The 23956-nt window shown below is 35.4% G+C and overlaps 1 protein-coding gene across 2 annotated transcripts in view; it reads left to right on the top strand.

Annotated features, from left to right (window-relative positions):
• The window catches only part of dock1 (dedicator of cytokinesis 1), a 927369-nt gene that overhangs the window by 699443 nt on the left and 203970 nt on the right, over positions 1–23956 (top strand). For both annotated transcript variants that reach the window (XM_056470102.1, XM_056470100.1), the window contains exons 28-29: positions 14498–14599; positions 15742–15836. In XM_056470102.1, coding sequence (XP_056326077.1) covers positions 14498–14599; positions 15742–15836 — 197 coding nt within the window. The remainder of the gene's footprint in view (positions 1–14497; positions 14600–15741; positions 15837–23956) is intronic.

The raw sequence follows: 23956 nt of genomic DNA, 5'->3' as shown, positions 1-23956 counted from the left end.
GAGGAGAGAGATAATGAATAAGTGAAAGAGGAGGAGGGAGTGAATGAATGAGGGAAAGAGAGAGGAGGGAGTGGATGAAAGAGTGAAGAAGACAGAATGAATAAGTGAAAGAGATTGGGGGAGTGGATGAATAAGTGAAGGAGAGAGAATGATTAAGTGAGAGGAGGAGGGAGTGAATGAATGAGGGAAAGAAAGAGGAGGGAGTGGATGAATGAGTCGGAAAGAGAGATAATGAATAAGTGAAAGAGGAGGAGGGAGTGAATAAATGAGGGAAAGAGGGAGAAGAGGTAGTGGATGAATGGGTGAAGAAGACAGAATGAATAAGTGAAAGAGATGGGGGGAGTGGATGAATAAGTGAAGGAGAGAGAATGATTAAGTGAGAGGAGGAGGGGGTGAATGAATGAGGGAAAGAGAGAGGAGGGAGTGGTTTAAAGAGTCAAGAAGAGAGAGAATAAATAAGTGAAAGAGGAGGAGGGAGTGAATGAATGAGGGAAAGAAAGAGGAGGGAGTGAATGAATGAGTCGAAGAGAGAGATTATGAATAAGTGAAAGAGGAGGAGGGAGTGAATGAATGAGGGGGAGTGGATGAATGAGTGAAGAAGAGATAAAATGAATAAGTGAGAGGAGAAGGGAGTGAATGAATGAAGGAACGAGAGAGGAGGGAGTGGATGAAAGAGTGAAGAAGAGAGAGAATGAGTGAAAGAGAGGAGAAGGTGAATAAATAAGTGAAAGAGAGAGGGGGAGTGGATGGATGAGTGAGTAAAAGAGAGAATGCGTGAGTGAAAGAGAGGGGGGAGTGGATGAATGAGTGGAGGAGAGAGAGAATGAATAAATGAAAGGGGAGCAGGGAATGAATGAATGGGGGGAAAAAAGAGGAAGGAGTGGATGAATGAGTGAAGAAGAGAGAGAATAAATAAGTGAAAGTGAAGTAGGGAGTGAATGAATGAGGGAAAGAGAGAGGAGGGAGTGGATGAAAGAGTGAAGAAGAGAGAATGAATAAGTGAGAGGAGGAGGGAGTGAATGAAGGAAAGTGAGAGGAGGGAGTGGATGAAAGAGTGAAGAGAGTGAATGAGTGAAAGAGAGGAGGGATGAATAAGTGAAGAAGAAAGAGAATGAAAAAGGGAAAGAGGAGGGAGTGAATGAATGAGGGAAAGAGAGGGAGTGGATGAATGACTGGAAGAGAGAATATGAATAAGTGAAAGGGGAAGGAGTGAATGAATGAGTGGAAGAGAGAGGAGGGAGTGGATAAATGAGTGGAGAGAATGAAAAAGTGAAAGAGGGAGTGGATGCATGAGTGAAGGAGACGAAATGAATAAGTAAAAGAGGAAGAGGGAGTGAATGAATGATGGAAAGAAAGAGGGAGGAGGGAGTGGATGAATGAGTGACGGAGAGGGAATGAATTAGTGAAAGAGGAGGAGGGAGTGAATAAATAAGTGAAAGGAGGATAAAGTGAATGAATGAGGGAAATAGAGAGGTGGGAGTGGATGAATGAGTGAAGAAGAGAGAGAGAGTGTGAATAAGTGAATAAGAGAGGAAGGATTGGATGAATGGGGAAGAATGAATGAATAAGTGAAAGAGAGGAGGGAGTGGATGAATGAATGTATACGTGATAGAGAGGAGGGAGTGGATTGAATGAGTTAAGGAGATGGAAAAGGAGGGAGAATGGGGGAGTGAGTGAATAAGTGAAAGACGGAGTGAATTGGATAATTAGGTATTATATATGAGCGTGAAGGGGTGAGTGAGGGAAAGAAGAGTGAATGAGAGAGTAAATGAAGTACTGAATAAATGACTGAGTGAGAGAATGTACTGTAAGTGAAGGGAGTGAATGAATAAGGCAGTGAATTAGAGTAAATGAAGGAGTGAATATAGAGTGATAGAGTGAATGAGATCTTTTGAGTTGTCTTGCATAAACTAACACAATTGGAAAGGCTTTTCCATCAGATCCACATGAGTTGATCATGTTGATGTCACACACTGAGAGCTGCGCATCTGCATGCTTTCAGTCCTCCACTCGTCCATCTGTTTAATTAATATTCTTCCATTCCATTCCAGCCTTTTTTCATTATTCATCCATTTTTCTTCCATTCCTTTCAATTATATGTTCTGTGCATTGTTTTATTCATTAGTCACATTTTCCATTCATCCATCCATCTGTCAAAAACTAAATGCAAGGTAAACCTGATGGATGTACGGGTTTCATTTTATTAATCCATTTTTCCACTGATTAAAAAAAATGTCCATTCAATATTTGATTAAATAGTTTTTTATTCATTCCTCATTTTTTTCCATCAGTCATTCCATCTATTTATTTAATTCTAATCCACACAACAGTTCATCATTCATCTGGTTTTGTCCAGCCATCACTTTTCTTTCCAGGCATACATCCAATCATCATTTCCATCAACAAACCATTTGTTTAATCCACCCATCCTCTCCACTGTCCATCCTTCATTTCTTCATTTCTTTTTCCACACATTCATATTTTTCTAACTGTCCACCCATTCATTTATCCATTTTGCTGTCCATCCATCTAGTAAGTTTGACCAGGTTTTATCTGATATATAGATTAGTCTACACTACTGGACAAAAGTCTTGCCATCGAACCTAGTTGTAAGTGCAACAAATAATAACTTGATTTCTAGTTGATCATTTGGAAAAGTGTCAGAAGGATTTTTCTGATGAATCATCTGTTGAACTGCATCCCAATCATCACAAATACTGCAGAAGACCTACTGGAACCCACATGGAGCCAAGATTCTCATAGAAATCAGTCAAGTTTGGTGAAGGAAAAATCATGGTTTGGGGTTACAATCAGTATGGGGGCGTGTGAGGGATCTGCAGAGTGGATGGCAACATCCACAGCCTGAGGTATCAAGACATTTGGGTTGCCCATTACATTACAAACCACAGGAGAGGGCAAATTCTTCAGCAGGATAGCGCTCCTTCTCATACTTCAGCCTCCACATCAAAGTTCCTGAAAGCAAAGAAGGTCAAGGTGCCCCAGGATTGGCCAGCTCAGTCACCAGAGCTAAACGTTATTGAACATAACTGGGGTAAGATGGAAGAGGAGGCATTGAAGATGAATTCAAAGAGTCTTGATGAACTCTGGGAGTCCTGCAAGAACGCTTTCTTTGCCATTCCAGATGGCTTCAATAATGAGTGATTTGAGTCATTGCAGAGATGTATGGATGCAGTTCTCCAAGCTCATGATGGAGTCAGATTGCATATACAGCATGACTTTAGATTCTATACTGGACATTATTTCTGTTCAGTGACGATTTCTGTCTAAGCAAAGTCAGACCTTACTGTCCTAATGAAATAATTATAAATCAAGGCATGGTCATATTTTATTTTGGTCAAATAAGCGTAATCTAGAGGCCTTTGCCTTTCATATAAGCCACTTCAGATACCAAATGATCAACTAGAAATCAAGTTATTATTTGTTGTTCCTAAACTTGGATAGGAGACAAGACTTTTGTCAGGTAGTGTACTGTTGATTCCAGTCTTATAGTTCATCCTCTCACTAGCTATGTTTCCATCCAAGATGCAAATTGTATTTATGCACAATATATAGAATATTATATAAAAAATGTGTGAATAAAGCACCTTTTTCCATCCAATGAGTCAAATAAAACAAAATCATAAGTTTCTGAAAAACTGAGTTAAATTATCTGCCAGTGGGGTATGTCAAATAATCTTGTTTTCACTTTGAAAAGTAAATATTTGATATATTTAAATATTTAAATATTTGATATATAAGTAAATATTTGAAATATTTGTTTTTTCTTCTTCTTAAAGACAAATAACTGGTTTGTAAACATTCAGGATGCCCGCACAGCAAGGTTGCAGAAACTGTGAGCGCTAGCATTTACAGCGAGGGAATGACATCCGATGTGGTACAGAGTTTGTTGTTGTATTAGAAATAAGTTATATTGATTACATATTATATATATTATTTACATAATGCTTTCAGTGTATTATAACAGCTCGTCACCCAGTGATAAGCACAGTTATTCGGCAAAATTAACGTTAAAGTGAGCGGCATTCATCTGACAGGTCCATTTGCGATAGCACCCTCTCAATGGATATTGGATAAGGCATCTAGCCCGAAATATACAACTTACTCATTGAAATGTCGTGATTTTACAAGAGAAAAGTTAAAGGCCTGCAAGTCTTTGGATGCCAACAATGTTGTTCTGTGTGGTCATGTGCAAGAAATAATGATCCATGATTACCAGATTCAAAACTATGTAGTGTTAAAAACCAAGGTCCTGCCTAGCCAAAACAAGGAAAGAAGACCCGGGTAATCATCAACAAGCAAAACAACTGCATTCTGACAGTGAACTGCACCTATATGGCATTCTATTTCGGTCTTAGCATTCAGTCTCCACAGTTTAATTCACCATATTTAACTGTTTTTGCTGAAATCATTGCTGCAATCAAAAGTGAGTAATGTGAATGATTCAGCATAGCGTGAACTTACCTGATATTAAATGAGAACTGCAGAGTCCAGAATTTTTAATTAGGTCCTCACTCCATTCAGCTCCCTTTTAGCCAAAGAAGTCTGCGGTTGGCATTAAAAGCAGTGTGGTGTGCGGTAAAAGTTTCTATTTTTGGACTTTCAAATTTAGCATTCTATCACACAGCACGACATGTTTGCTATTGCAACCAGGAACCCATGTGATGTCATGTGTGACATAGGTTGGTAATTACTCTATAAATTCAGTATAAATGCAATAATTAAGTTCTGTAGCTTCTAGTCAACTTTAAATCAGACTCAACATTACATATGCTGCCATGTGACACTATTGTGGATGTGCACATTGCGATATCAGTGCTGAAACTATGTTATGTGCATGTGCAGCCCTACTCAGTTGTGTACAGACATTTTCTACACATTGCTGTTTCGATCATGGGTGGCACGGTGGCATGGTGGCTCAGTGGTTAGCACTGTCACCTCACAGCAAGACGGTTAGGTCAGGTCAGGCATTTTATGTGTGGAGTTTGCATGTTCTCCCCGTGTTGGCGTGAGTTTCCTCCGGGTGCTCCAGTTTCCCCCACAGTCCAAAAACATGCGCTATAGGTGAATTGGATGTACTAAATTGACTGTAGTGTATGTGTGTGAATGAGTGAGTGTGTATGGATGTTTCCCAGTACTAGGTTGCAGCTGGAAGGGCATCTGCTGTGTAAAATATTTGATTGATTTTGGTTGATGGAAACACATTTGTCTGTGCCAATAGCCTAGTGGTTAAGTGCGCCGACATATGGCACCATTGTGTTCACGGCGACCCGAGTTCGATTCCCAGCTCGAAGTCCTGTGCCGATCCTTCCCCTCTCTCTGCTCCCAGTGCTTTCCTGTCTTTCCTCCTCTGTCCTTTCTAATAAAGGTAAAAAATAATCATAATAAAAAATAGGTTGATGGAAACACATTGGTGCAGACAGTCTTGAAGTGATCAGGTGATTGAAGGACTCATCACAGTGAAGCTAAATCATGTGTAATTTCTCTGTGCGTGAAACACAGCAGGAATCGTTTATCTCATAGTAAAGTACCGTGATCCTTCATCAGGAATAATGCTGAAGGAGCGAGCGAGCGAGTGAGTTATTATTCCTCGCTCCTGAACTCACAGCGGGCACACGGGTATCTGCGTGTCACTCATTTCAGACCTGAACGGCTGCTGCTTTAGACTAATTGGAAGACAGCGTTCAGTTGCGCTTTAATTCAGTCTTGGCTGCATGTAGAGGAAATAGTTCTGGCTCCGAGTTCCTGCCAGCGCTTTTCATTCAGGACTTCCATCTATCCATCTCTCCAAATCACTCATGCCAGACTCTTTAAATGTTCATTTAATGAGGACTGACCTGTCACTGCTCCTGTTTTATCTCTCTAATCCCAGATATCAGTGCAAGGTCATTGATAGTTTTCGAGGAGTTAAGAGTAAGTCAAGTTTCTCTTGATTTCTGCTCTACGTTTATTGTTATTTAATATTTTTCCCTTACATCTAAATTTGGGGTAGTCCTTTTTTGGACTGTTATCATAAGTTATTTTCTTCGATTAGCTCCACAGTTGACTAATCTAATGTATAGACCAGAGATGCCCAAACTAGGGCCTGCGGGCCAAAGTTGGCCCACGGTAACCTTTGATTTGGCCCACCAACTCATCTGAGACAAGAGGGAGAGTAATGGGGAATTTTGGGGGAATGCCTTTAACAGAGATTCTAATTTAACTTCTGTTATTTTAGCTGTTGAACTACAAAAAAGCTAACTGAAATCAATGTTTTAATTAAAGGTTGTGAATGAATCAGATTTAAAATAAATAAATAAATAAATCCAGTCACTTGATAGATAGCGGACACTGCAAAAGACATCAGCAAAGTATATTTTTATAAATGTGATTGTTCATTTATTTCATTGTAAGATGTTCATTGTAAAATGTACAAAAATGTATCATTATTAATACAATTTAACTATTTTAAATATAAAAATATATAGTATCAATTAAATTTTATAATAAAATTATAATAATAAATAAGGAAATTACTTTGACAACTTCACAGTTTGCTTTATTTACCAATATGTGGCTCTTTTTGGATTTGCAGATACTATAGAAATGAAAAATGTCAAGCAAGAAATACCTTGGGACCATTGTTTTTGTTTACATCCCATAAAATGGTCTGTATGCAAACATGTAATATTGTAAAGAGATTTGTGAGGGGTGTAATCATATATGCTGAGCACTGTAATGTATAAATGCACACATGCAATTATTTATATAGACAGAAATTATATCTAAATTAAAATATCTAAGCAATTTTTTGTATAGTTTTTTTATCTTGTGTTTTTTACATTTACATGTATGTGTAGATAGATATGCATATAGAACATTCGAACCATATATATATATATATATATATATATATATATATATATATATATATGTATATATATATATATATATATATATGTGTATATATATATATATATATATATATATATATATGTATATATATATGTATATATATATATATATGTATATATATATATATGTATATATGTATATATATATGTATATACATATATATATATATATATATATACATATATATATATGTATATATATATATATATATATATATGTATATATATATATGTATATATATATATATATATATATATATATATATATATATATATATATATGTATATATATATATATATATATATATATATATGCGCATGTGTAAGTATTAAATAAATCCTTACTATCCACTGACCGAAAATCATCCACCCACACAGTTGAGTAGTGCAGTGTTTCCCAACCCTGTTCCTAAAGGCACACCAACAGTACACATTTTCAACCTCTCCCTAATCAAACACGCCTGAATCAACTTATCATAACATCAGAAGAGACTCCAACACCTGAAGTTAATGGGTCAGAAAAGGGAGACATCCAAAATATGTACTGTTGGTGTGCCTCCAGGTACAGGGTTGGGAGACAGTGGACGGGCTCAAACAAAAATATAATTCATATTCAAAAAAAGATCTTTTTTAAAACGAAATTCGTATATAGTTTGTCTCTTTGTTGAAATATTTTTTGTTGGTCAGTTATCTTCTAGATAAAATAGACGAAAGAATAACATTGGAGGTGAAGTGCTTTAAAATATATTGCATCAATAATGCCGAATCACTAACTGGATTGTCAAATAAAATAATAATCTAGCCTAAATAAAATTACAGTGAAATATTCAGTTTCAGAGAAGCCTACAGTATATTAAACTGTTTTCCATGTTGCGCCCGTCAATTCCAAATTAATTCATTTAATCAAATAATTTGAAGGAGCAGGACAGGCGTTTACAAAGTAACAGCGCTGAACATCTTTCCACATTACCTCGGTGGAACAAACTCGGTTGGAAGGGTCAGAAAACTCAGAAACTCATTGTGAGAATGGAGATGTCTGCTTATTTATGCCAGTCTGTCAGAAAAAATCGTTTAAAACACCTCGAATGGTAGCCATTCCATGCGAGGAGGCTGCGCCTCAGCTGGATCTGATCTGTCTGATGAAAGAGACCGTTTCCCCGGCTCAGGTGCTGATGAGACTGCAGTCTCCAACCCGTGTGGGGGATCAATATTTGTCTCATCAGTTTTAGGCCTTTTGGCAAATGTCTCTATTAAGTTGATCTGTTTTAAAGAGTGTTTACTCATTTTAAACCTTGTTTTAAACGATAGCTATCTGGATGGTAACTTAGTGTCCAGAAAACTGCCTTAAAACTAAAGCCAATAGATTTCTTTACCCATCTCCCACCATGCAAGTACATACACGCTTTAAAACACACACTTTTGATATTCTTTCTTGCTTTGTCAATATATCGTAGTGTATACCGTTTAATATTCAATCCAATTATGTAATAAATAAATAAAAAATGAATGAATGAATGAATAAATGAATGAATAAATGACGAATGAATGAATGAATGAATGAATGAATGAATGAATGAATGAATGAATGAATAAATGAATAAATAAACGAATAAGTAAACAAATAAATGAATAAATAAATGAATAAGTAAATGAATAAATGAATAAATGAATAAATAAATAAATAAGTAAATAAGTAAATGAATAAATAAATAAATAAATATATAAATAAATAAATAAATAAATAAATGAATAAGTAAATAAATAAATAAATAAATGAATAAATAAATACATGAATAAATGAATAAATAAATAAATGAATAAGTAAATAGATAAATGAATAAATTAATGAATAAATAAATGAATAAATAAATAAATAAAGGAATAAATCAATAAATGAATAAATAAATAAATGAATAAATAAATAAATAAATGAATGAATGAATGAATGAATGAATAAGTGAATGAACGAACGAACGAACGAACGAACGAACGAATAAATAAGTAAATGAATAAGTAAATAAGTAAATAAATAAATAAATAAGCGGCATTAATTCCCGCCCTCTTATTGTAGGTACGCAGTGTGTACGGCTGCAGGCGCTAATGAATTTTACTGTATTATTATAATTACCTCTTAAACATGTTAAAATAAATTTAAAATACACTTTAAAACTATAAATCCAAGTAAATTCTAATTATTAATTGCATCTTAATATAACTGTAAATGCATTATCATTGGATTTTGTATTATAATTTTTGGTGTATATACTGTGGGTCTAAATGGGTGAATGCGTTATGATGATTATAATCAAGAAGAATAACATGTGGTTTATATACTCATTTATACTATATATATATATATATATATATATATATATATATATATATATATATATATATATATATATATATATATATATATATATACATACACACACACACACAGCACTGATTATAACTTTTTGTAACTATATATTTTTATATTATGGTGCTTTTTATTTTATGTATTTATTTTTTGACCTCACCACATTCTGAGTGTGTGTGTGTGTGTGTGTTTTCTGCCATTGTGAGTCTGTTCAAACACAAAAGCTCTGATAGGATGTTCAGTAAACACAAATATTAGCCATCGAACTGCATTAGCTGAAGCGCGTGCTGCTCTAATCTCTCACTCCAGGCTATAACTGTGTTTACTGTGACTTTACACACAACACAGGGAAAATCAACTTTGTCTTCACTGCTCTGTAATGCTGCAAGTTTAGTGTGTTCTTTAAACGCGTAAGGCGTATACATATTTCACAGAAGACCGTAGTTTTACCTCTTCAATTTTCCAGAAGACTATTTTCTCCATAATGTGAGGTGGAGAGAGATGAAGAGGGTGTTGTTATGAACGTGTGTGTGTGTGTGTGTGTGTGTGTGTGTGGAGTTTCTGCTGAGTTATGTAGGCCAGACCTAATTACCGCTGCAGGAGAGACTTGCAAATGAAAATCAAGCCGAATGCGAGGAAACGCCGCACAGCCCCGGTCACACTTTCAAAGTGCAAAGGCTGGATCCGTGGCTGGTTGCAGCTCACAGTGTTTGTTCATGTGGAATCTACTGGAAATTTTCTTCCTCTTTTTAGATGGCGGCAAATTAGTTGAGTGAAATGCCTCGATGAGTGAAATGCCTTTTAAAGTAATATGACAGCTACGTTTGTCTTATTTAATTATTATTATTTTCTCTCTGAAGTCAAAGTTTCTTTAATCACAAGCTTAATTTCTATTGTTTCACCATCATATTATTGGTAGTATTAAATGTACAGTTTTGGAATAAAAATCAATATATAAGGTGAACAAAATGAAACCGTTACTGTTCTTTTCTGCATGAACAGTCATTTATTCATTCATTTATTTCCTTTTTGGTGTAGTCCCTTTATTAATCTGGGGAAACACCCATATACACTTGCATTCACTCACACACACACACATGCACGGCCAATTTATTTCATTCAGTTTACCTATACCCATGTCTTTGGACTGTGGGGGAAACCGGACCACCCGGAGAAAACCCACACCAACAGGGAGAACATGAACAGTCAAAATATATTTACTTTTATTTATACATTTATTTTATTCTTTTCTTTTTTCTTTTATTTTAACAAATCACAACCTTGTTTTAAGGAAATACATGAAATAAAATCTATAAATATTAATAAAAAAAAATCTATAAATAGAAATGCATAAAATTCCGCCTTTATTATTGCTTTATTTATTAATTGCTTTATTTAAATTATTTATTTATTGGATTTGTTTATTTAATTATTGCATTATTTATATATTTACTGCTTGATTGATTCATTGCTTTATTTATTAATTTATTTATTTATAATTTGTTTAATTATAGCTTTATTCAGTGCTTTATTGCTTTATTTATTCATTGCTTTGTTTATTTTTATTGATTTATGTTCTTTTTGGTTGTATTTTAACAAATTACAAGTTTGTTTTAGGGCAAATAAATGAATAAATTAAATATTGTTTATTTTGTAAATTAAACATTTGTTTATAGCTTTATTCATTGCTTTATTCCTTTTTTATTTTATCAAATTACAAGTTTGTTTTAAGGTAAACAAATGAAAAAAAATATATATAATTCTTGTACTTTTTTTCTGCCTTGTTTTTATGTATATCACATTTTATTTATTTTTTATTAGTTTATTGCATTTTGTTTATTTAATTATTTATTTATTTACTGCTTTATTTATTGCATTATTTGTTTATGTATTGCTTTATTTGTTGCTTTATTTATTTATTTATTGCATTATTTGTTTATCGCTTTGTGTAAAGCACTCTGGGTGTCTAGAAAAGTGCTTTATGAATATAAGGAATTATTTATTTATTTATTTATTTATTCATTCGTTGATTTATTGCTTTATTTTATTTATTTAGCTTTATTTATTTATTATTTTTGCCCATAACTGACATATTTCCTTAACTTTTTTTAAAAGTCAAAGCTATTTCTTTACCAATTTTAAAATGCTTTGCAAATGTACAAATGTTATTTAGTTTTTCGTAAATTCTAAATCTCTTGTTGATAAAAAAAAATGTTTAAACGTAGGTCATTCAAACCAAAAGTATTTGTTACTGCTAAAGTTAACTAATGTAGATTTACTGTATATGTATTTATTTTGCTGTATGTCATTTTAAATAATGTCAAGTGATGTTAATAAAGGAACCTTAATGTAATACCTTACCAATAACTGATTTATTTAAAGAAACCATGCTTAGATGATGATGATGATGATGATTATTATTATTATTATTATTGCTATTATTATTATTATTATTATTGGCGATGCGGTGGAGCAGTGGGTAGCACGTTCACCTCACAGCAAGAAAGTCGCTGGTTCGAGCCTTGGCTTGGTCAGTTGGCGTTTCTGTGTGGAGTTTGCATGTTCTCCCCGTGTGTATGTTCCTCCGGGTGCTCCGGTTTCCCTCACAATCCAAAAACATGTGGCATAGGTGAATTTGGGTAAGCTAAATTGTCCATTGTGTATATTTATGAATGAGTGTGTATGGATGTTTCCCAGTGATGGGTTGCGGCTGGAAGGGTATCCGCTGTGTAAAACATGTGCTGGATAAGTTGGTGGTTCATTCTGCTGTGGTGACCCCGAATTAATAAAGGGACTAAGCTGAAAATAAATGAATGAATTATTATTATATATTGTTTATAGCATAAACTGCTATTATACTGTACACAATTGATACATTTTCATTGTTTACTCTGCTGTTATTGATATTACATATGACGTTTGAATGTAAAGCAAGTTTCTGCAGATATTATGATATTTTCTAATAAGCTGCACTTATTCGACTCCCACTGCTTTTTTTGTGCTTTGAATGTTAAATGAGTTTTTACTCTACATTTCATTTCTTCGCAATTGGTTTCTGGTTAATTGCGTGTTATATTGGTCCCAATTCCCGAATGTGAGAAAGTAGAAGTATCATTAGATTCCCACTGAGTGTGTGTGTGTGTGTGTTTGATGGCTGTAATCAGATTACAGAAATATTGGTGTCAAACCCTCACATGCTGTTAAAGGACCCCTGAAGTACCTTGAAATGCACAGCTTTGTTAGATGTGACATAGATTTAAATAAAACATGAAGGCAGGGGCAGGACTTTTGGGGCTTCCTCGTCTCAATTAGTACACCTAATAATAAACATGGAGGTGTTTAGATCCGCATTCTGTCGACTAGCGTTTATAGTTTGTTTGTTGTTTTTTTAGTTTGTTTATTAATATTAAAATGAAGTGCAGGAATTAAACTGTATTGTTGTGGGGGGTAATTTCAGATACTAATAGAGAGCATTTGATTTGGCAAAAGATCTGATGATGAGCTGAAATGTCATAAATATCATTGATCGGTTGAAGTGAGAATAGCATGTTTATATCTTCTCAATGTGAATTAGCTCTTCATTTTTGGAGCACACTAGCTTCTAGATATTCGGATTGAGATTTCAGGGGTACTTTAAGACACACTTTTTGGGATTGTTTAATTGTTTAGTGTGCGTGTGTTCAACTTGTATGTCCCCACAAGTATAGCATTACCAGTATTTTTTTAGCTTCCCATTAGGAAAAGGGCTCATAAATCAAACACAATGATGTATTTTGGAAATATAAAAGTGCAGATTATGTCCAGTGAGGATTGAGTTTAGGGGTAAGGGGAGAGAGAATATAAAGACCGTACAGTATAAATATCATTATGACCAGTGGTGTAGTCCTAAAAAAAAAGTTGGTGTACTATTACACCCGAGCCAAATTTTTAATGAAAGTAGGCAAAGAAACGACGAAAGGCAATGTTTCTTTGATGCATTATATATATATATATATATATATATATATATATATATATATATATATATATATATATATTTATATTTATATAATGTAATATATTTATATATATATATATATATATATATATATATATATATATATATATAAATTTTGCTTTAAATATTTATTTATTTATTATTTTATTTAATATTTTATTTATTATTTTACAAATACTATGCTTTCTTCAAAATACCTTCTTTTGTGTTCAACAGAAGGAAAACAAGGCCAACTGGTTTGGTACAAGTAAAGTTGAGTAGATGATGACAATTTATTTTTTTTTGGGAAATCTGTCTATTAAAAAGAAAAAAAATGTAAGCAAATGTGTTCGTTTTAAAGGGAGATGCTAATAGTCTAATCCTATTTAATGATTTATGTTTAGCTAATAGTGCCCCCCCCCACCCCAATCACACTGGGTAATTGGCTGTATGTATACAGTATTTAGCTTCTATAATTATTTTAATATTGAAAATAAGAGTCAATCAAGACAGTTACAACATTTTAGTTAACTTTTATTTAACACAATAGGGCCTGTGCATACATGGAAAGACAGCTTTTTAACTTACTTTACTGGCTTATTACTTTACATTTAATAGGTTCCTTTAAACATCAATCAGCCATTATTTTTGATTGTCACATTTGTGCATGCTTGCTTTAAACCAAACTATCAGGAATCTGTCTTCTGTTGTCACTATTATATACTAGTGGTTACCCTTTTAAATCGCGTTGTTACGCAATTTATGAGTAGTCTTTGCCTCATTGTTTTTATTGTTTTTTATATATATATATGTAAATATGTCTGTATGTATGTATGTAGTTGAGTTGTCGTGGTCTTCAAAAAAACTCTCACGAATTTTTCTCACAGCTGCTGTGGTCGTCAGGGGGCAGGGAATGGTGCAAGTTAAACAAAATTGCACCAATTGCAACAAATTAAGATGCAAGTTAAAAAAATAAATAAATAAAGAAGTGAGTAAACCGAGGGTATGATCCTCAGAAGTGGTAATACCCAAACAGCTCGTGGAAAAAAGTAGGCATACTGAGTATACGTGCGTATAGCAAGGACTACACCACTGATTATGACATATACTCAATGGGAAATGGCCATTTAGATAGCTTTCTGTGTGTGTTTGAAAGGTGTGTGGCAGTGTAATAGCAGCATTTTAATGTTTGATGGACATGTGCTTTTCTGTTTCTGATCATCTCTGTGTGTGTTTTTCTCTGTGCAGGGGAGTTTTGTGGCCTGTATGACTGGCACACTTCGGCAGATGGATGACTATCACTATACACACCTCATCAGCACTTTCGGGAAGATGCGCACAGATGTGGTGGTGAGTTTACAGTTTCATGCCAAGAAAAACCTCTGGAGGAATGTGTTATTACTGGTATTATTATCATTATTGTTGTTGTTGTTGTTTGACTAGATATTTTTCAAGACACTTCTATACAGCTTAAAGTGACATTTAAAGGCTTAACTAGGTTAATTAGGTTAACTAGGCAGGTTAGGGTTATTAGGAAGGTTATTATGTAACAATGGTTTATTCTGTAGACTATCGGAAAAAGAAATTTGCTTAAAGGGGCTTATAATATTGACGTTAAAATAGGTTTAAAAAAATTAAACCTGCTTTTATTTTAGCCGAAATAAAACAAATAAGACTTTCTGCAGAAGAAAAAATATTATCAGACATACTGTGAAAATTTCCTTGCTCTGTTAAACATCATTTGGGAAACGTAAAAAAACAAACAAATAAACGGGGACTAATAATTCTGACTTCAACTGTACATACATGCATGCATATATTTTTATGTTTATTTTATACAATTTTTTTTATCTTAAATAATTTTTATTTTATTAAATTTTTCATCTATTTTTTATATTTTATGTGTTATGCTTTATAATATATATATATTTTTTTATTTTATTTTATTATTTTTATGTTTGTTTTAATTATTTTATCCTAAATATTTTTAGCTTCAATTAATTTTTTTATTTCATTTTTTATCTATTTTTAATTTTATGGATGTTATGCTTTGTTTCATGTTATATTCTATTTTTAATGTATTTAATTTAATTATTTTATAATGTTTATTTTGATTATTTATTTTATCTTAAATATTTTTAATTTAATTTTTTTAATTTAATTTTTTTATATATTTAATATATTATATTTTTAAATTTGTAATGCTTTATATTATTTTTTATTTTAAATTTGTTTTATTATTTTTGTTTATTTAGATTTAATCTTAAATATTTTTACCTTAAATTTTTATTTTATCTAATTTTTCTATTTTTTATATTTTATATATGTTATACTTTATATACTGTATATATTATTTTACATTTTTTTAATGATTTTGATATTTTATTTTATTTTATTTTATTTTATTTTATTTTATTTTATTTTATTTTATTTTATTTTAGCAATAAGTTTTAATGTTGGTTTAATCCCAAACTCTCTTGACTCTTCTCCAGGATTTCCTCATGGAGACGTTTATCATGTTTAAGGACCTGATTGGGAAGAACGTCTATCCTGGAGACTGGGTTATAATGAACATGATGCAGAATAAGTAAGCAAATGTCATTTTGTACTAGAAAGTCTTGCGAAGTTTTGCAGATTGTGTCTCATCTAAAGGCAATACTGTCTTTTTTCTGCCTTTTTTCGAGTTTGAAAACTTTGTCTTCACTTTCACAAGTAAATTGGCTTCAGCAAGGTTTCATTTTACCTTAAATGAACTAGTTGAAATACAGCTCATTCAGGGAATCTCAGGTATTTTTCAAGTTTGGAGTCAGCTGTTTTGCAGTGGAGCGACGTCAGAAATGTGCAGTCGTGTTGGAGCTCTGCTTACATTATCTCTCTCTTTCTGCCTTCAGCACAAGCTGCAGTTGCTTAGAAACCGCAGTCAGAAATGGCCAAGAATATGTTTGCGAATGTTTTTTCTTTCCCCCATCAGTGCAGCATCAGTTGGTGTGTGTCAGGCATGTAGCGTTTCTGTGTGTGCACCTGTGTGTATTCGCTCTGTTCTCGCTCCATCACAAGTGTGGCGGCTGCTGAAATGAAGGCCATGAATTATGAATCTGTGTGTGTGTGTGTTTCTCTCTTGTTGTGTTTTGTTTTATTCATGCCTCTTTTCTCAACTCTCTGCCAAAGCGCGTCCAGCGAGACTGTGAAGATGAAGCTTTAGCGCTCTTTCGCAGGCAGCAGGAAGTCAGACCTGAGTTTCCTGTCGCTGACTTGGAGTTTTTCTGAGCGTTCCTGATCTGAGTGAACTCTATTCTCATTTCACAGTGTAATTAGCATATTTAGCTTAGGCTAGCATGAGGGTTTTTATGCCTTAAATTGTGTTTTGATACAGTTAGTAAAGGTGTACTGTTACTAACCTCAGACCAATTTGTTAATTATAAAATGGGTGAAAAACAGCCCACAGACTTTGTTGGAGACCGTTGACTGTTGGAGAGAACTAAACTATATCTAGGCCCAATCCCAATTCTACCCCTTAGCCTAGGGATGGGCAAACTCGATCCTGGAGGGCCGGTGTCTCTGCATAGTTTTGCACCAACCCTAATCAAACACACCTGCTTGTAGATTTCTAGTGACCTTGAAGACACTAATTAGGGTGTTCAGGTGTGTTTGATTAGTGTTGGAGCAAAACTCTGCAGGGACACCGGCCCTCCAGGATCGAGTTTGCCCATGCCTGCCTTAGCCCTTCCCCTTACCCCTACCCCACGTTTTGCGCATTCCCGTTAAGGGGTAGGGGCGTCCCAATTCTTTTAAGCTTGAAAGAGTAGGGCTAAGGGCAAGGGGTAGATACCCCTTCGAACAAAGATTTTTCTGGACCACACTCGAAACCAAGCGGTAAGAAAATTTCCCAGAATATATCAGCCACAGCTGCACCCAGAAGTAAGGAGATACAAAAATGTGTATTTTTTGTCAATATTACGAATTCTTACAACAAACAAACATGTTTTAACATATTCATAACCGCGTTCGCGTTTTATCGTCATGCTTTAAAAAAACGCTAAACTAAAAAACACTCAATTTCGCGATCTAGAGTCCATAATAATAACTCCTGTAGAGCAGTCCCGCAACATTCTGACACTCGATGACACTGGAATACCCTGTCAATAAAGTCTGGTTGTTGGGAATGAGCTTTTTACAGTGTCTGCTATAATGTTAATGTTGTTTTTGTTTGCTTACATTAATAAATAGGGCCAGGGTGTAAATGCACAGTAGTGTTACGATCTTATTGCCACATTATATCGTTATGATAACGTAATATCTGCCCTCAGTGATTTCCTGAAGATAAAAACCAGAAAATAGCACAACTGGAATAACTACAGCAGTCGCCATCGTCTGATCTCATATAGAGCAAAAGATCTTGATGACATATGATGACGTGTGCAGGTGTTGTAGTGCTGTCCCATTTCTTAGGGGTAAATTTTGAAGCCCTTCCCATTCACACTTGGTTTTAAGGGTCATGGGGAAGGGGTACAAAATAGAATTGGGATTGGGCCCTAGAGAATTCACAGACTTAACGTAGAATTTTCTTCATTGCACTAAAAACATCTTGAAAATTGTAGAAACTGCACAGTGCTGTGATTTTTAGATTTTAGGTGTAAGGGTAAAAGAGATGACGTTTATTTTGTGAGTCATTTTTGTGTAAAGTGGTGGCAAGAGACCAAACAATAATAAAGTCATGCCAAAGAAAGTGTATTTATTACACATACTGAATTCAAATAGAATTCAATAGATTATTTACAGAATATAAATGTATATATAGATCAAGACTTCACTTTAGCAGATGCATAGCAACCTTTTATTACAGCATAGCAACACCCTGGCACAGAACAACAACCTAGCTTCCGTACAACACAGCTATAACCTAGCAACTACACAGTGATGCTCCAAAGTCTCTAATTTCCATTCAGAAACTGTGGTTCACTTCACTTAAGCAGCTGCATAGCAACCCATTTTTACAACATAGCAACACCCTGGTCAGCACAGAACAGCAACCTAGCAACCGCACAGAACAGCAACCTAGCAACCACGCAGCAACAACCTAGCAACCATGCAGTAATTCTCAGAAGTCTCTATTTTTTCTTCAGAATCTATGGTAGCAGCTGCATAGCAACCCATTTTAACAACATAGCAACACCCTGGCCAGCACAGAACAACAACCTAGCAACCGCACAGAACAACAACCAAGCAACAACACAGCAATTTTCCGAAGTCTGTATTTTTTATTCAGAAACTTTGGTTTACTTCACTTTTTCAGCTACATAGCAACCCATTTTAACCACATAGCAAAAACCTGGACAGCACAGAACAACAACCTAGCAAACACACAGCAACAACCTAGCAACCACACAGCACAATGCTCCAAAGTCTCAATTTTTTTTTCAGAAACTGTGGTTGGCTTTACTTTTGCAGCTCCATAGTAACCTATTTTAACAACATAGCAACACCCTGACAGGCACAGAACAACAACCTAGCAACCACACAGCGACACTCCAAAGTCTCTAATTTTAATTAGAAAGGGTGGTTGACTTCACTTTTGCAGCTGCATAGCAACCCATTTTAGCAACATACCAACACCCTGGTCAGCACACAACAACAACCTAGCAACCACACAGCAGCAACCTAGCAACCACACAGCACAATGCCCCAAAGTCTCAAATTTTTAATCTGAAACGGTGGTTGACTTATTTGCAGCTGCATAGCAACCAATTTTAACAACATAGCAACACCCTGGTCCGCACACAACAACAACCTAGCAACCCCACAACAACAACCTAGCAACCACACAGCACAATGCTCCAAAGTCTCTATTTTTTATTCAGAAACTGTGGTTGACTTCACTTTAGCATCTGTATAGCAACCCATTTTAACAACATAGCAACACCCTGGCCAGCACAGAACAACAACCTAGCAACCCCACAGCAACAACTACACAGCAACAACCTAGCAACCTACACATCAGCAACAGCCTGGCCAGCACAGAACAACAACCTAGCAGCCACACAGCAACAACCTAGAAACCACACAGCAACAACCTAGCAACCACACAGCGATGCTCCAAAGTATCTAATTTGTATTCAGATACTGTGGTTCGGTTCACTTTAGCAGCTGCATAGCAACCCATTTTAACAACATAGCAACACCCTGGCCAGCACAGAACAACAACCTAGCAACCCCACAGCAACAACCACACAGCAACAACCTAGCAACCTACACATCAGTGCTCTGAAGTCTCTGATTTTTCTTCAGAAACGGTGGTTCACTTCACTTTAGCATCTGCATAACAACTCATTTTAACAACCTAGCAACACCCTGGCCTGCAAAAAACAACAACCTAGCAACAACATACCAACAACCTACACATCAATGCTCTGAAGTCTCTGATTTTTCTTCAGAAACGGTGGTTCACTTTACTTTAGCATCTGCATAACAACTCATTTTAACAACCTAGCAACACCCTGGCCTGTAAAAAACAACAACCTAGCAACAACATAACAACAACCTACACATCAATGCTCTGAAGTCTCTGATTTTTCTTCTGAAACGGTGGTTCACTTCACTTTAGCATCTGCATAACAACTCATTTTAACAACCTAGCAACACCCTGGCCTGCAAAAAACAACAACCTAGCAACAACATAACAACAACCTACACATCAGTGCTCTGAAGTCTCTGATTTTTCTTCTGAAACGGTGGTTCACTTCACTTTAGCATCTGCATAACAACTCATTTTAACAACCTAGCAACACCCTGGCCTGTAAAAAACAACAACCTAGCAACAACATAACAACAACCTACACATCAATGCTCTGAAGTCTCTGATTTTTCTTCAGAAACGGTGGTTCACTTCACTTTAGCATCTGCATAACAACTCATTTTAACAACCTAGCAACACCCTGGCCTGTAAAAAACAACAACCTAGCAACAACATAACAACAACCTACACATCAGTGCTCTGAAGTCTCTGATTTTTCTTCTGAAACGGTGGTTCACTTCACTTTAGCATCTGCATAACAACTCATTTTAACAACCTAGCAACACCCTGGCCTGCAAAAAACAACAACCTAGCAACAACATAACAACAACCTACACATCAATGCTCTGAAGTCTCTAATTTTTCTTCAGAAACGGTGGTTCACTTCACTTTAGCATCTGCATAACAACTCATTTTAACAACCTAGCAACACCCTGGCCTGTAAAAAACAACAACCTAGCAACAACATAACAACAACCTACACATCAATGCTCTGAAGTCTCTGATTTTTCTCCAATACTGTGGTCTGCTGTTGTAAATAAAGTAGGCTGCTGCTCTTCAGGTGTTCAAAGAAAGCAGGCATGTAAGATCACACAGATGCGGAGTTGTTTTCCAGTCTCTCTCTCTCTCAGTGCTGTGACTGTAGACATGAAACGTTTAGATCCTCTGTGTGATTGATATTCCTCCGCTGTGGAGATTGTGTGGGGTTTTGTGTTGTGCCGTGTCCAGGTTTGATTGGCACGGAGGTCGGGGTTCAGTCTTTGAAATTGGGATTGCTGGAGTCTGGCAGTGCTGATGGAAGGATCCTCCATGTGAATCCCGTCCTGAGCGCTGGGAAGTGGAGTCAACAGGTGCATCAGGCTGCAGAGAGTGCATGTAGAGCCGCTCTCTCTGTAACTCAGTGGGCGACATTGATGGAGGCGGATAAACGCTTGTTTGATGTGCCCTACTGTTCATTTGTTCCCCGCATCTTTCTCTGACTCCCTTTCAGGCCGACAGAGAGGATGCACAGCAGCCCAAAGCACAAACAAAAAAATCAGATAGTTATTTAAACACGGTGCTTTATTGTACATGTCATACCAAATATTAAATCATAAATAATAAGTTATATATTAGGTTGATTTAAATCTATATATTTTAATATATATTCTTTAGGAGCTGGGCCATCTAAAATAAAAGTTTGTTTTTACACAAAATATATTGGTGTGTTATACACTTTATTAGGTGCACCTTACTAGTATTGAGTTGGACCCCCTTTTGCCTTGAGAACTGCCTTAATCATTTGAGGCATAGGTTCAACAAGATACTGGAAATATTCCTCCATAATGATGTGATGGCATCACACAGTTGCTGCAGATTTGTCGGCTGCACATCCATGATGCCAATCTCCCGTTCTACCACATCCCAAGGGTGCTTTATTGGATTGAGATCTGGTGACTGTGGATGCCATTTGAGTACAGTGAACACATTGTCGTGTTCAAGAAACCAGTCTGAGATGATTCACGCTTTGACATGGTGCGTTATCCTGCTGGAAGTAGCCATCAGAAGATGGGTACACTGTGGTCATAAAAGGATGGACATGGTCAGCAACAATACCCAGGTAGGCTGTGGTGTTGACACGATGCTAAATTGGTACTAATGAGCCCAAAGTGTGCCAATAAAATATCCCCCACACCATGCCGAACTGCATTGTGGATCCGCTTCAGAGGCGTTGTTTGCTGCAGAAGTTGGGCCTTGTTCAACTTTTCAAGCGCCGATGGAAGCCTCAGCCAATCAGATCGCTGTATGCAACTACACCAGCTCAGGCAGTGGCCTATTGCTGACTAATATCATTGGGTGATGCTGCTATGACGATCGCATCAGCCCTAACTTCAGACACGCCCTCTGTCAAGCGTTGACGCTGAAGCCCCGTGTAAATGGGGCATTATGGTCTTAAAATGGTCTGTAAAAAGTCTTAAATTTGACTTGATGAAACCTGTAAAGACCCTGTATTTATTTATTTTAAATATTTCCCAAATTACATTTAGAGCAAGGGATTTTTCACAGTATTTCCTATAATATTTTGTATTCTTCTAGAGAAAATCTTATATTTTATTTCGGCCGGAATACAATTTAATAAAAAAAAAAAATAGATTTAGATATATGATTACCAACCACTGTTATACAATGACTTGCCTAATTAACCTAGTTAAGTCTTTAAATGTCACTTTAAGCTGAATACTACTGTATTATCTTGAAAAATATCTAAAATATATCTAGTCAAATATCATTTACTGTCATCATGGCAAAGATAAAATGAATCAGTTATCAAAAATAAGTTATTAAAACTATTATGTTTAGAAATGTGTTGAAAGTGTTTGTCTACAAAGCCTTTAATTTGTATTTTCACCTTTATTATGAATACCTGGTTGGTTTGATATGTCTAAATATTGAGTTCACAGTCGCGTAGTGATCATTTACACTCAGTATGAGAAGATTCAATGGAGGCTTTTTGCTTCAGCGTCTTGTTGTGCTGTAAATATAATATGCTCTTTATGGATTCTCCATTATTTCTGTGAACAGAATCCTTCTAACACACCTGAAGCTGTGATCCTGCTCCTCTCAGGATGTGATTAACACCTTTAGTCACATTGATCACAGTGAATACAGCAGAGACTGAATGAAGACACCTGCGCTCGGCTAATGGACAGCACTAGATTACATTTGAAGTGATGTTGATGTGTTTGTGTTGATTCAGCTGAAATAACGCTCAGCTTAAAGTCCTCTGCAAATCCAGATTCTACTTGTTTTGGGTTGTCAGTTGCAGTATGCTAGTCCAGGAGGGACAGTTCTGCCAAAACAGAAATTTCTGTCATCATTTACTCTCCTTTTACGTGTTCTAAACATGTTGGTGTTTCTTTCATCTGTTAAACACACAATATATTTTGCAGAAAGCTGTAACTACTGACTTGCATAGTATATGTTTTTCTACTAAATCATTGGTTACATGGTTTCAGCCTTCTTCGTAATATCAATATCAGTGTTCAACAGAAGAAAGAAACTCTAAAAGGTTTGAAATCACTCGAGGAAGATCAAATAGTGTCAATTTCTTTTATTTTCAGTTTTGGTTGAACTACAACTTATCCATACGCTAGCATGCTCTCATGCTGTGATCACACCAGATGCGGCTTGTGCGAATAAATCATGATATTTGCGCGTAAATAGACGCGTGAACACTGAGTTTACTTCATTCGTGTGTCAAATTTACTTCGTTCACCTGCCAAATTCACTCCATAATAGACTTGGATTCGTATCATGAGCAGGGCTTCTGTCTGCTTGGTGACTCCAGCTTAGAGTAGCTGTGTTTACATGCTTTAGGAAGGTTGAAAAACAGCGTAGTTTTGTTTGGAGCCGTGTTTGAGTCCACTAGATCCTTTGGTGCACCCAGCTCTGAGTTCATCAACTCCTCCAGAAACTATACCTGGAGGATGGAGGCTTTCAGCGCTGCTTCAGACTGAGCCCATTTTGATGAGCTGTTGTCCGTTGTTGGCAAGAGGATTTCCCCCGCGACACCAACAACAGTCGCTACATCATGATCACACCGCTACAAGAGCAAGCTCCTGAAAAAAAAAAGGGGCTAATAATATTGACCTTAAAATGGTTTTAAAAAAGTTAAAAAGTGCTTTTATTCTAGCCAAAATAAAAAAATAAGACTTTCTCCAGATGAAAAAATATTATCAGACATACTGTGGAAAATTCCTAAATCATTTGGGAAAGAACTAAAAATTCACTGGAGGGCGAACTGTGGACTTCAACTGTATATAATATTAACTATTTAGTAATATTAAACATTTAAAATGTGTAGTTTCAGTTTCTAGTCCATTCAAAAAAGTTTCTCATCACAAATCTGTACTTTAGGTGTATAAATATTTGTGAAA

The sequence above is a fragment of the Danio aesculapii genome, chromosome 12 (assembly GCF_903798145.1).
Source record: "Danio aesculapii chromosome 12, fDanAes4.1, whole genome shotgun sequence".
NCBI lineage: Eukaryota > Metazoa > Chordata > Actinopteri > Cypriniformes > Danionidae > Danio > Danio aesculapii.
The sequence above is the reverse complement of the archived record's forward strand: the minus strand, read 5'-3'. Positions and strand labels throughout refer to the sequence as shown.